At 34.3% G+C, this 13,501-nt stretch overlaps 1 protein-coding gene across 2 annotated transcripts in view; it reads right to left on the reverse strand.

Annotated features, from left to right (window-relative positions):
- Nucleotides 1-13,501, reverse strand: part of SLC30A9 (solute carrier family 30 member 9) — a gene marked incomplete at both ends in the record, with an annotated part of 73,781 nt that overhangs the window by 22,729 nt on the left and 37,551 nt on the right. For both annotated transcript variants that reach the window (XM_084233563.1, XM_084233562.1), the window contains 5 exons: nucleotides 2,696-2,803; nucleotides 3,243-3,314; nucleotides 4,446-4,485; nucleotides 7,345-7,480; nucleotides 9,285-9,340. In XM_084233563.1, the coding sequence (XP_084089689.1) occupies nucleotides 2,696-2,803; nucleotides 3,243-3,314; nucleotides 4,446-4,485; nucleotides 7,345-7,480; nucleotides 9,285-9,340 (412 nt within the window). The remainder of the gene's footprint in view (nucleotides 1-2,695; nucleotides 2,804-3,242; nucleotides 3,315-4,445; nucleotides 4,486-7,344; nucleotides 7,481-9,284; nucleotides 9,341-13,501) is intronic.

A 13,501-nucleotide genomic window follows, 5' to 3' on the forward strand; every position in this document is an offset into this window, starting at 1 on the left:
ATACAAATCTTAGATCTCACCTGAGACTTTCTAAACCAGAAACTGGAAGCAGTGTCCAGCATTCTGTGGCCTCCTAAGTCCTCCAAGTGATTCTTTTTTTTTTTTAAGATTTATTTATTTTTTTATTTATTTATACAATAGTTGGGGTACAGGCCAGAGGCACAGGAGAGTGAGAGGATTCACCAGAGACAGAGTGGGGAGCAGAACAGGCAGAGAGAACGTAAACACTGCTGAGGGGAGCAGCGGGCGAGACAGGAGAGGTCTGCCATGCCATGTGGGAATCTCCCTGACCAGCTGGGAATCGAGCCTGTGCTGCAGAGGCTTCGACAGCTTCACAGCACTGCACTCAACCCACTGCGCCACTGGGGAGGCCCCATCCAGGTGATTCTGATTCTAAAAGTTTCCTCAATTTGTTAGGGGTTAATTCTCTCCTAGAAACAATGAGAAGAACAGATTTATCATACATGGATGTATAATTTAATATTCATAACAGACATTATTAACTATATTTTAAATATAATAATTTTACATTTTCAGTTTAGAAGTCTTTATTTCAAGGATGAAATGTCAATATTGAATCTCTTTCAATGCTTGATAAAATATTTTACTAAAAAATAACCTGTTGCACTAGTTTTAATAATCAAAATATAACACTAAAAAGTAAACTGAAATTATCTATGCTGAACGATTAAGAATGACCCACTTGTAAAATATAATCCACTAATAGGTTTTTAATTATAGAGGTCAAAAAAATCAAATATTGCTCTTTAGAAACCAAAATTTAATTTTTTTTAAAAAAAAGTGTATAGGTGCTATTACAGAAATCACATGAATACTGGCTGAAAAATACTTCATATCTTGGCATGTTATTTAACTTTAAAAAATTTAATTCAGGGCCTCCCCTGGTGGCGGAGCGGTTGAGCGCTGGGCTGCGAAGCTGCCAGCAGCCTCTGCAGCGCCGGTTTGATCCCTGGCCACCGGCAAGGGTCCCACATGGTGTGCAGACCTCTCCTGCCGTGCCCACTGCTCCTCTCAGCAGTGTATTTCGTCACTCTGCCTGTTCTGTTCCCCGCTCTGGCTCTGGTGAATTCTCTCACCCTCCCGTGCTTCTGACTGTACCCAGTGCGTGTATAAATAAATAAACCTTTAAAAAAAAAATTTAATTCAGGGGATCTCCCTGGTGGCCTAGGGGTTAAGTCTCAGCACTGTCACAATGAAGGCCCTTTGCAGTGGCCTGGGTTTGCTCCCCAGCTAACCCACATAGTGCAGCAGAACTCTCCTGTTTCACCTGCTGCTCACCTCAGCAGTGTATTTCAGTAGATCTGTTCTGCTCCCCACTCTGTCTCTGGTGAATTCATTCATCCCCCACACCTCTGGCCTATACCCCAGTTCTTCTACGCAAAAATAAAATCTTAAAAAAAATTCAACTCATATAAAATACCCAAATTTAAACTTAATAAGTTTAATTTGGTTTGTATTATTATGTAAAAGAAAATAACCTATTAAAAGCTGACTTAGTCATCAAAGTCATACTTTCTTTTTTTTTAAAAGATTTATTTTTATTTATGCATCAAGAGCTGGGGTACAGGCCAGAGGTGCAGGGGGTAAGAGGATTCACCAGAGACACAGTGGGGTACAGAACAGGCAGACTGACTGAAATACACTGCTGAAGGAAGCAGCGGATGAGAGAGGAGAGGCCTGCTATGCCATGTGGGTTGCTCCCTGGCTGGCCGGGGATCGAACTCGTGCTGCAGAGACTGCAGATTGCTTCATAGTGCTGTGTTTACCACCAGGGAGGTCCCTAAGTCATACTTTTCTTAAGCCTAAAATTTTGCTAAGTACTAATTTTTGTCCAAAAAATCGCTCAAACTGTAAGGTTAACCAGAAAAAAAACCCAAAACTTTTAGAAATATTTTGTGTCACAGTGAACATCAAAGTCTTAAAATGTACATTCAAAAAGAGAAAGATCTATTCATGATTTGGACTATTTTAAGAAACACTGCAGAATGGTGGAGGCTCATCACCATTATTTTAAATATGCAAGGACAAATGGGTAAGAATGGAAGATATTTCATTCTAAGAGAATTCCAACTTTAGAAATGAATCTTTACATATTAAAGCTTTCTTCTGTTTTAGAAAAAAAAAAATACAATGATTTCCTTTATTCTCATTCACCTGTATTGTACTGGAGTTCAAAGCACTTAACTAGTTACCAAAACTGAGGATAGAACCAACTTTAAAGTCAAGAAAATAGGAAAGTAACAGCAGTTATTATTGGCACTGATTGTGGAAAAGGAACAACAGCTACAATATACATTTATTTAGAACTTTAAGATTTGTTAAAGTTCTCATATATTATTTTAATAAACTATTTTAATAAACTGTGAAGTCACTAAAATAAATATTATCAATACTTTCATAGGTAAGGAATAATTTTTTAATTCTTTAAAAGCTGAAAGTGGTCACATTATTTATTAAGTCAAAAAAAGGTTTATAGCATTACAAAAATGAACTTTATTCTGCATTTATGACAGAAATTTCTAACTGACCAATTGTTTTATATAAATAAATGATTAGTATGAAATTAACATTCAACAATACCAGTTTAATGTTATTCAAAGACATAAAAGAAAATTCTCACATATTAGAGATTTCAGTAGTAGAAATAAATTGCCTATAATTTAAGAAATTTTACCTGTTATAGAGGTAAGGCCCATACAAGTGGCTGCTATTGTCACTCCCAAGACTGCTGCAGTATCTTCCAATAATATAACATTTGTACTAGGATCACGACTTTCTATTACTTGATCATTGGGGAAGAGACAAAATTAATTTTCTGAAATCTTACTTTGACATCATCAGGTAACTGGATAATAAGCATTCATTTAAAACTGTAGTGTAAATGAAGATTAAAAAATGCATAAAATCCTAATTTGTAAAACCCTGTTCAATGAAAACTAGTATTTTGCTTCAATGTTAACATTTGTTACTTAAAGTCAAATTACTCTTTCAAATTATATAAACATATATAGAAATATGGTATTTCACCTAAGTTAAATCCAATTATAAAGTAGTCGTGTTCAAATTATATTTCTCTTTATAAAAGAAATGTTTATTTAAGAGTCACAGAGGGAAGACAAGACATATTTTGAACACATGTACAAGGAACAAAGCAAAAGTACTGGGTAATTTTAAGCAAATAAAGGAGATTAAATAATACACCTGGTTTCTAAATTACATACCATACTTGTAAAATGACATTCCTTTAGCTCGAGCACTCCTACGAAGTTCATTTAAAGCAACAAGAAGTGTTGCTGAAAGAAAAGCATTAATATCAGCAAGAAAGAAACTTCATGCCTCCAAACTTTAAAGATGGTATCTCAAAAGATAATAGGCATAACATTTTAATGCCAAGGTTACCAATAAGGAAAATTCTACATTAGTCACCCACACTCCAATTAATCATCATAATATAATGAATATTTCTAAATCACAGTAACTTAAATATCATTACTACAACATCCTTAATTTACTAGACAGTTGCTACATGGCAGATACTACACTAAGAACAATCACTTTGATCCTCCCAACCTTTTGAGACAAGTGGTATTATCACCACTTTATAGACTATAAAAGATGAAGGGAGTACTAAACACACAAAGTAACAGTGGGGTGCCTCCCTGGTTGTGCAAAGGGTTAAGTCTCAGCACTACGAAGTTATCTGCAGCCACTGTAGCATGAGTTCCATCCCTGGTCAGGGAGATAACCCACATGGCACAGCAGACCTCTCCTGTCTCGCCCACTGCTCCCCTCAGCAGTATATTTCAGTCAATCAGACTGTTCTGCTCCCCACTCTGTCTCTGGTGAATCCTCTCACCCCCTGCACCACTGGCCTATACCCCAGTTCTTGTATGCATAAATAAATGAATCTTTAAAAACATAAAAAAGAAAGCGACAGTGTGTTTCTGAAGTAAACACACTATGAGTGAAGCAGAAAATCAAGAAGGTTCATACCTGATAGTGAAACTTCTCTACTGCTATAATTAAAACTTTCAAAAGCTTTGAAATATTCATATTGAAAAAGCCTTCTCTGATTAACATTACAAAATCTGATTCTTAAAAACTCATTATATAGTTAGTTTTTAAACTCATTTCAAAAACATTTCAAATGTTCTGAGTAAAGATATATGATGAAAACAAAAAATAAAAAAATGGCTTTTCCCTCCCCTCATCCACTACAAAAACAAAGAATTTACTATTTAAAGACAGAAAAAGCTTAGATTTCTCTTCTTACAGTTTTCTTTAATCAATACATATTAGTTTAATAAATATATATTTAATAACATATTAGTGAAATGCTAAATATTACTAAATTAAGTATATGTGATGCTGAAGCAAACACAAAATGTTCATAAATTAAGAATAAATATTATGACAGTACATACCTCCTTCAGACACCAATGATCCTGCTAAAATACAATATGCCTAGAAAATATTAAAATGAAGCATAAATTAATATTTCACTGCAGAATCAGAATTGTTCCTGCATAAAATTTGTAATGTTTAAAACAAACACATAAATTTCAATCCAATCCAGATAAGAATCTTGATGAAAAATAGCTCAACAGATACAATGAGATATGACATCTCAAAAGAGGAGACAACTTAAAAATTTGAAAGCCATCTTTTTAAAAACAGAAAGTATAAGTAACATAATATTCTACAGAGTGTTATGTCATAACCTAAGCTAAATTCACAATACAAAAGATAAAAGAGTTAAATAGTACTAAAATTTCAAATCTGGGGTGTGGATAACAAAAGCAGTAAGATCTACATCCATATCAAAGTAATTTCTGGATTTGTTTGGCTGCCCATTACCAAGAAAATCTTTTCTGAATCCTGATTCAAAGAGGTAAGTTGTTATGAAAAGTTAACAATTTTGGTTTTGATAACACCACTTTCCTTACAGTCCAAGACACTCTCCAATTAAAGATATCAATAGAAGTTTTAAATCAAGCTAAACAGCAAGAGAAGCACACAAATTCTTTATAAATTTTAAATGAAATTCAAACCAAATGCCTATAGAATCTTCAACATTATCCTTCTGTTAGGCTTCTCTGGAATGGAGGCTTAGAAATTTTGAACCTAGTTCAACACTCATATTCTGTTAAGGAAACTGATTTCCCAATGCTGTATGACGTGCTTGAATGCACAGATTAAAAACTAAAATCCAGGCTTTCCAGTCTCAATTCTAAACTTTTTTCACTGCATCTTATGGCCAATCTGAAAAACAGTTAAATTCCCAGCAATTCTTTTTAATCCCTTTCTTTCTAGAAATAACTTAAGACACATTTATCACCTAGTAAAGGGAGACAGTATATATCAGCCAAGATTCCAAAATAATACCTAATAAACATAAATTGGTCTATAGCATATTGAGTATATTATTTACCAAGGAAGTCACAGTCTGATGGAAACTTTAGTTATTACTAAAAAATATAAAAGCATCAAGAAGCTTTAAAAGTTATACATAATTGAAAATTCATCAATCCTTAGCTCTAGTGTCTTCAACCCTTTTGCCTCTATAAAGTAATAATGTATAAAATTAGATGACTGTTAGGAGAATGAAATAAAGCAAATCCTCAGTTCTTGATACTGCAACTTTAAGCAAAATGACATATAAAGAAGCCAATTTTACTCTAAGCTAACTGATTAATAAATAAGAGTTATGTTTCTACAGCATACGTCTGTCACAAAAACACCATCAAACTTCTATAAAAAGATACAAAGCACTTCTAATACAATAATTTGTACTCACTCACTCATTCATTTTCCAACCTGGTTATTTCATTTCAAGGTTGTGGGTAGATGGCGCCTACCCCAGCAGCTCAAGGTACAAGGTAAGAAGCTAGTCTCAATTGCACATGTTTCTATCAAAGGCAGACTGAGACACACCAATTAACCTCACATGCATGCACATCTTTGACATGTGGGAAGAAATTAAGAGTACCAGGAGAAAATCCAGGTAAACATGGGGGATTCATGCAAACTCCACAGACAGTGGACCCAAGTGGAAATCAATTTTTTTGCTCTCAACAGCTTAACAAAATGATATTGAATGAAATGTTGTTATTGAAGTATTCCATCTTTTCAAAGTATTCCATCTTTTCAAAATGGAAAAAATATGCTTGTTTACTTTTAATATTATAAAATCTATTAAGTGAGAAAACTAGTCAATAAAAACTGCAGGAAAAGACTAGCTTAATAGCCTTGTTATTATATAAATGTGAAGGTATTAAAAAATATTAAAATGAGACATTCTGGTTGTGAACAAAATAGGTTCCAAGTACCCCCACATTCCAAAATGAGGTGCTATACCACCTCTTCAGATTTTTACACAGAGGTGGTCCAATCTTTGTTTTACAATGCCTTGCCTACACACCCACTAGCCCACTTAAATGCTGAAGATAAGGAGGTCAAAAGTAAAAGTTTTTTGAAGAAACCTGTTAAGCGATTGAGGTTTAGAAAGCTGGATGCATGTACCCAGAGTTTAGAGATCACAGTGAACTATTTCTAATACACACCTGAAAAATATATAGGCAAGTCTATTATGTGATATTGGCCAAGTCAGCATAGGTGATAGTGTTTTGGAAAAAATCTGCAATTGCACCAAGAGTCAAAGATGCTTGTTTTGGGCCTCCCTGGTGGGGCAGGCAGTTGAGCACCACACTGTGAAGCTGTCCACAGCCTCTGCAGTGTGGGTTCAATCCCGGCCAGCCAGCGAGAATCCCACATGGTGAAGCAGACCTCTTCTGTCTCGCCCACTGCTCCCCTCAGCAGTGTATTTCGTCAGTCTGCCTGTTCTGTTCCCCACTCTGTCTCTGGTGAATCCTCTCATCCTCCCACGCATCTGACCTGTACCCCGGTTCTTGTATAAATAAATCTTAAAAAAAAAAAAAGAAAAGATGTTTAACATTTAGGGCTCAAACATGGGATTTTGACTAGGGGTCTTCTGAAAAGATTACCTTGCTAAATGAAAGATAATCTCAGCAGAGAGCCTCCCTGGTGGCGCAGCGGGTTGAGCACCACAATATTGAGCTGTCCACAGCCTCCACAGTGCCAGTTCGATTCCCGCCGGCCGGCCAGGGAGAATTCCACATGGTGTGACAGACCTCTCCTGCCTCGCTCACTGCTCCCCTCAGCAGTGTCTTTGGTCCGTCTGCCTGTTCTGCTCCCCGCCTTCTCTGTTAGTCCCATTCCTTCACATCAATATGACAAAAGCAGTCTATTGTACTTAATCATGATTCCTATTATTTCATAACTGAGAGAAGAAAAAAAGATTACCCATAGAAGAGATTCTATCGGCTGAGGATTAAGCAATCCCATGATTCCATGGTACCAAGATAATCCTGCACCCATCATGAAAATACCAACTCCACTAATTAGTGAAGCAATGTAACGCATATTTGAAAATCCATACCTGAAAAATAAAAAAGATTGCTTAAATACAAATGATTTCTTTTCAAGATATGTTTGGTCAATGAAAAGAAAATTTTAAAATTTCTAAAATTATCAAGATAGCATGATTTATATTTAAGTAAAATTTAAGTGCCAATTGAAATGTAATCAAAATTTCAATAAGTGGAAAACTTACAAGATCTTTGAAAATATACAAAAATGGAGTGCATATAATTTAATTCAGGTATTTTCTAATCTCTTTTCCATAAATCCTTTTTCCATTTTGATTTAGTAGAGCTACTTTACTATTACGTAGCAAAATGCTGGTAAATTAATCTTTTTAAAAATACATTCAAATGTTCAAGGAACAGTATTAACATTTTTCTTATACTGTATTTTATAATTGAATATTTTGATCTTCTTGTACAACCAATGATTTGTATTACCTATAGTTTCATGCTGGATATTTATTACTGGTCCTGAACAGTTCAGTCACAGCAACTGACTGCTATTGTTTAATTAGGACTTTAAGTTTTCTGGATGTTTTTATGACAAATGCTTTTTACATTTCAATCATTTTCCAAGTATCTTTGCTCAATATGTGCATTATTTTGTATTATTATCTGTACCAATAAAATACTGAGTATTATGAAATCAAAAATATAATACACTATAAGAAGCAAAGAATCACTCATAAATAAAAATATTTCCTAGAAAATTTACTTTCAAACACAAACTCTATAGCACCCTTCCAGCAGATGAAAATTTAAACAGGAATTCTTAATTAAGACTGATTTTTAAATTCTTTTTGCAAACATATAATCTTGCAATAGGGACTTCTCAATTTATAAATATAACTTTGTACCAGTAGCTAATAACATAATGGACAGATACAAAATATTTTTATAATTATAGAAAATTCTACTGGACAGCACTAAAATAGATTATTGAAGGTACTTTGAGAATAAATTGTCACAAGCTAAAATTAAAAAAAAATTTAACCTGTTTTTAAACTTCTACTGTATAAAACTGGTCAGGAAAATAAGTTTTCCTGAGAAAATAAAACATTGCAGTGATTTGTAATTATCAAACTAGAAAGCTAATTGTTCTATGTACTAGTTACTGATCATTCGACTATTCAAAATATATTAATAAGAAAACAGTAGTTTCTTGCTTTTTACAAAAAAATTTATATAAATTATATAGGTAGACTCCTTTATAATAAGAAAAAAAATTTTTGCCTTGAGATTGATCAAATTCTACTATTAAAACTTATTTTAACAATTATGCATGTGTTTTAGCTGGTTATGTTAGTAGAAGCAACAGAAAAAAAACCTCTGTATTAACTGATATGATCCAAAATAATACACTCTAAAAGGCATAATTTTGAAATACTAACAATACTATTCCAAATCACAGCAAGAGGATTAAAATAAGTTAAGTATGGATTTAACAGACTTTATTCCCAAAATTTTAGATTGAGTGATACATTAGTCTAGATGCAGAGTATGTTTCCTATGACAAAACTGAACTCTAAGATAAACATATGTGCTTTGTTATAATTATCAAATATGAAGAGGACAAGGTCTCTATTCTTCATTGCAAAACATAATTTAAACTCTATTTTGAAGTTATATCTTGACATAGCAGTGAGTTCTGCATTTTTGATATTACAGCAGAAGAAATGAGCAACTCTTTAACACAAAACTGCAGGGTGTATGTGTGTGTGTGTGTGTGTGTGTGTATACGAACTGCAGATTTCTATAATTCAGTTGCTTTTATATCAATGATTAGTGGCTAAAACAAAATAAAGGCAATGTCCTTACGGATGAGTAGGATCTGGTGTTTGAACAGACTTGCTGATGCCCACTGCTAATAAACCCTAAAGAGAACAAAAAGTTAAATAAATCATTAGCAAGATGGGGAGTATAATGTAGTGAAACCAGTCTGGAGAATATAATCTGACAATGACAAAGAAACCATAAGCATATGCATATACTACAACCTAATAATTCTTATTTGCGGATTTACCTTATAGAAACAAATATAAACCCAAAGGGGTACAAAACACTATTGCTTACAGAGAAGAAAAAAGCCAATATAAAAATCCAACAATGAGGAAATGCAAGACAAATGAGATAACCAAACCATTAACAACTTTTTTTTTTTTTAGAAACAAATGTGGCTTTTTATTGGTATTTTATTCGCTGTGATTTATTTTTACATTTTTTTAAATAAATTTTATTTTTATATTCCCCATACAATTGCAGTCCCCCCATTCTTACCCCAATCCCTCCCCTCCCGCCCCCGCCCCCCTAAAAGTGTCTCTGGTTCATAGTTTTTTGTTGATTTTGATTTTCACTTTCTTATAGTTATTCATTTTCCTGGTCCCTTATTTAAGTTTTCTAGATTCCTGCTATGAGTGAGACCATCCGGTATTTTTCTTTTTCTTTTTGGCTTATTTCGCCGAGCATGATCCCTTCCAGCGCCATCCATGTTGCTGCAAATTGCATGTGTTTATCTTTTTTGAATGCTGAGTAATATTCCATGGTATATATGTACCACATCTTCTTGATCCAGTCATCTATTTTTGGGCATTTGGGTTGTTTCCAAAGCTTAGCTATTGTAAACAGTGCTGTTATAAACATAGGGGTGCAGGTGACCATTAACAACTTTTATAACCGTTTAAAAGAGTGCAATTGAGATAAAACTTTCTGCACTAACACAGCAAAAGCTCCTAGTCACCATTAAGTGGAAAGGAGAAAAAAACAAATTTAGGAATAACTTATGTTATGTACTTATTGTAAACTATATCTAATAAAGAACACAGGAAAGATCTAGCCATTCTAACAGGTTCACTGTGATTTTGATTTTAATTTCCCTAATGAATGATGCCCAGTATTTTTTCATGTACCTGTAGGCCAGCCATGTGTCTCCTTCAAATATCTACTCAGATGTTCTGCCCATTTTTAAATTAGATTGTTTGGGATTTTTTGCTATCCAGTTGTATGAGTTCTTTAGAATTACATTTTTTTAAACAGGTCTCAAAAGTTACTGTTTTCAAAAGGACATGAGAAATATAATTCCCATCTACTCAAAAAGACCCAGTTGAAATCTTTTCATCAAAGCCTTTCTGACATTCTAATCAAGACCAAGGAATGCTCAAAGTACTTGGTATCACGAGATCTCAGGTTTTATTTATTGCTACTATTGCTCAATTTCTTATAAAATTATTTTTCTAGTTACAAAACTAATATATGTTCACTATAAAGAAATTCAAATAGTATAGAAAAGGAGACCATTTAAGAATTTGGGGCATGTTTCAGACTATCTTTATAAACGCCTATGTACATTTTTTTTTTTTTTTAAGATTTATTCATACAAGCACTGGGTACGCTCAGAAGCGCAGGAGGGTAAGAGAATTCACCAGAGCCAGAGCAGGGAACAGAACAGGCAGACTGACAAAATACACTGCTGAGGGGAGCAGCGGGCAGCAGGAGAGGTCTGTCGAGCCATGTGGGACCCTCGCCAGCGGCCAGGGATCAAACTGGTGCTGCAGAGGCTGCAGGCAGCTTCACAGCCCCGCAGCTCAACCGCTGCGCCATGAGGGGAGGCCCGCCTATGTACATTTTTTAATGTTGCTTTTGTCCACAATCTACATGCCTTTTTGCACTTTATTTTATGGAAAGTTTCTAAAATACAGATAAACAGAAAAAAACAATTCAAAAAATCTAATAAAACATATCAATAAGCCAAACTCATCTTCCACTCAGTTTCAACAACTGCAAATATATAATCACATCTATTTTATCTAAGTCAATCCACTCCGCTCCCTCATAAATATTTGAAGTAAATTTCAAATATCATACCATTTCATCTTTAAATATTTTGGATTAATCCCTTTTAAAAAACTAAACTTTTTAAGAAAATTATCATACTTTTAAAAATTAATATTGTTTATTATTATTAAACATCTATTCAATGACATTTCACATATTTAAATTCTGAAGTAGAATTCACACAATGAAATGCACAAATCCTGAATGTACTTCTCTGATTTTTGACAAATTCACAGCCTTGTAACACATATTCTTTTTAAAAAAAAAAAATTTATTTATGCATTCAAGAACTGGGGTAAAGGCCAGAGGTGTGGGGGGGTGAGAGGATTCACCAGAGACAGAGTGGGGAACAGAACAGGCAGACTGACTAAAATACACTGCTGAGGTCAGCAGAGGGCGAGTCAGGAGAGGTCTGCTGTGCCATGTGGGTAGCTCCCTGGCCGGGGATCGAACTCATGCTGCAGTGGCTGCGGATAGCTTCATAGGCTGTGTCTTAACCACGTGCACCACCAGGGAGGCCCCATAACACATATTCTTATTAAGACACAGAACCTTTCTTTCTATCACCTCAAAAAGCTCTCCTGTGTATGTTCAGTCAATCCTCCCTCACATTAGACAAAAATTTTTCTGAATATTTTTTAACCAAAGATTATAGATCTATTCTAAAACTTCATATAAACAGAATCACACAATAGGTATTCTTAAGTGTTCACCATTCATTTAGCATATTGTTGGAGATGCCTATATGCTGCCTATATGTATTTCTTTTTATTGTTAAGTAATATTGTATTGCATCAGTATTCCAGAAACTTATCTACTCCACTGCTGATGGACATTTAGGTTGATTCCAGTTTCTTGTCCATTACAAGGTGCTATAAAAATGCTTATAAAAGTTTTGTGAAAATTCCCATTTCTTTTGGAGTACTGAGTCATACAATAGGTTTAGGTTTACAAGACACTGACAAGTGTTTTCAAGAGTGATGGTTACAGTTTATGATCTACCAACAATGTCTAAGACTTGCTTTTCCATATCTTCATCAACATTCTGTTGTCAGTTTTTAATTATAGCCATTATAATGGATATACAGAAATGTCTTATTGAGGTTTTAATATACACTTCCTGATGACTAATGATGTTAAGTACTTTTTCACGCATCCTTTCAAGTATCTTATTTGTGAACTACCTGTTCAAATCTTCAGGTTTTTAAAAAATCTGAGTTGTCTTTTCAGTACTGAATCATACAATTTCTTTATCCCGAATACCAGCCCTTAGTCAGATCATATGCTTTGTGAATATTTTCTCCCAATTAATTTTCTTGAGTATTGTGAAATTAGAGTTTAATCTATAAATTTATTTCTTACATAATTCTGTTTTTGAGTCCTATTTTAAGGTCTAGAAGACACTCTCCTTGGTTTACTTCCCATCATGACTTTTTCTGACAACCCAGTATTTTGTCTAGTTTAGCTGTTTAATGTGATATGTCCAGTCCCCATTAGTCTATCATGGGGGAAGCAGAATTTCTTGACACGATATTTTACAAGTAGAATTTTTATTTAAATTATCAGCTATTATTCCTGCTGAGTACATAGATACCTATCTACCACATTCTTTTAAACCCAAGTAGTATTTCAAAGTACAGACACTTAAAAGTTAACTTCAATACTTTAAATAACAATACCGAAACAAATAATCTACATATTTTTCCATGTCCATATGTACAAATACTTCTGCATAACAATTTTCTTATTTTCAAGTAAGCCTGTGACAAAATAGATTATTATGTGTTCTCTCTCCCCTCACTCCACACCATGACTGACTGGCAAAATATTACATATAATAGTTATTATTTACTGAATATAATATCAAATGTTTATGTACTTTCCTAACCTTTACAAAGGGTTAAATACATTTGATAGTATATTAGATGAGTTCTCAGATTGAATTTTTAATTAAGATTGTTCTTTTGGGCCTTCCTGTTGGCGCAAGGGGATAAGCACTGCACTACAAAGCAATCTACAGCCTCTGCAGCACAAGTTCGATCCCCAGCCGGCCAGGGAGCAACCCACATGGCAAAGCAGACCTCTCCTGTCTCGCCCGCTTCTCCCCTCAGCAGTGTATTTCAGTCAGTCTACCTGTTCTGTTCCCCACTCTGTCTCTGGTGAATCCTCTCACCCCCTGCACCTCTGGCCTGTACCCCAGTTCT

This window comes from Talpa europaea, assembly GCF_964194135.1.
Source record: "Talpa europaea genome assembly, chromosome: 5".
In the NCBI taxonomy this organism is placed as follows: Eukaryota; Metazoa; Chordata; class Mammalia; order Eulipotyphla; family Talpidae; genus Talpa; species Talpa europaea.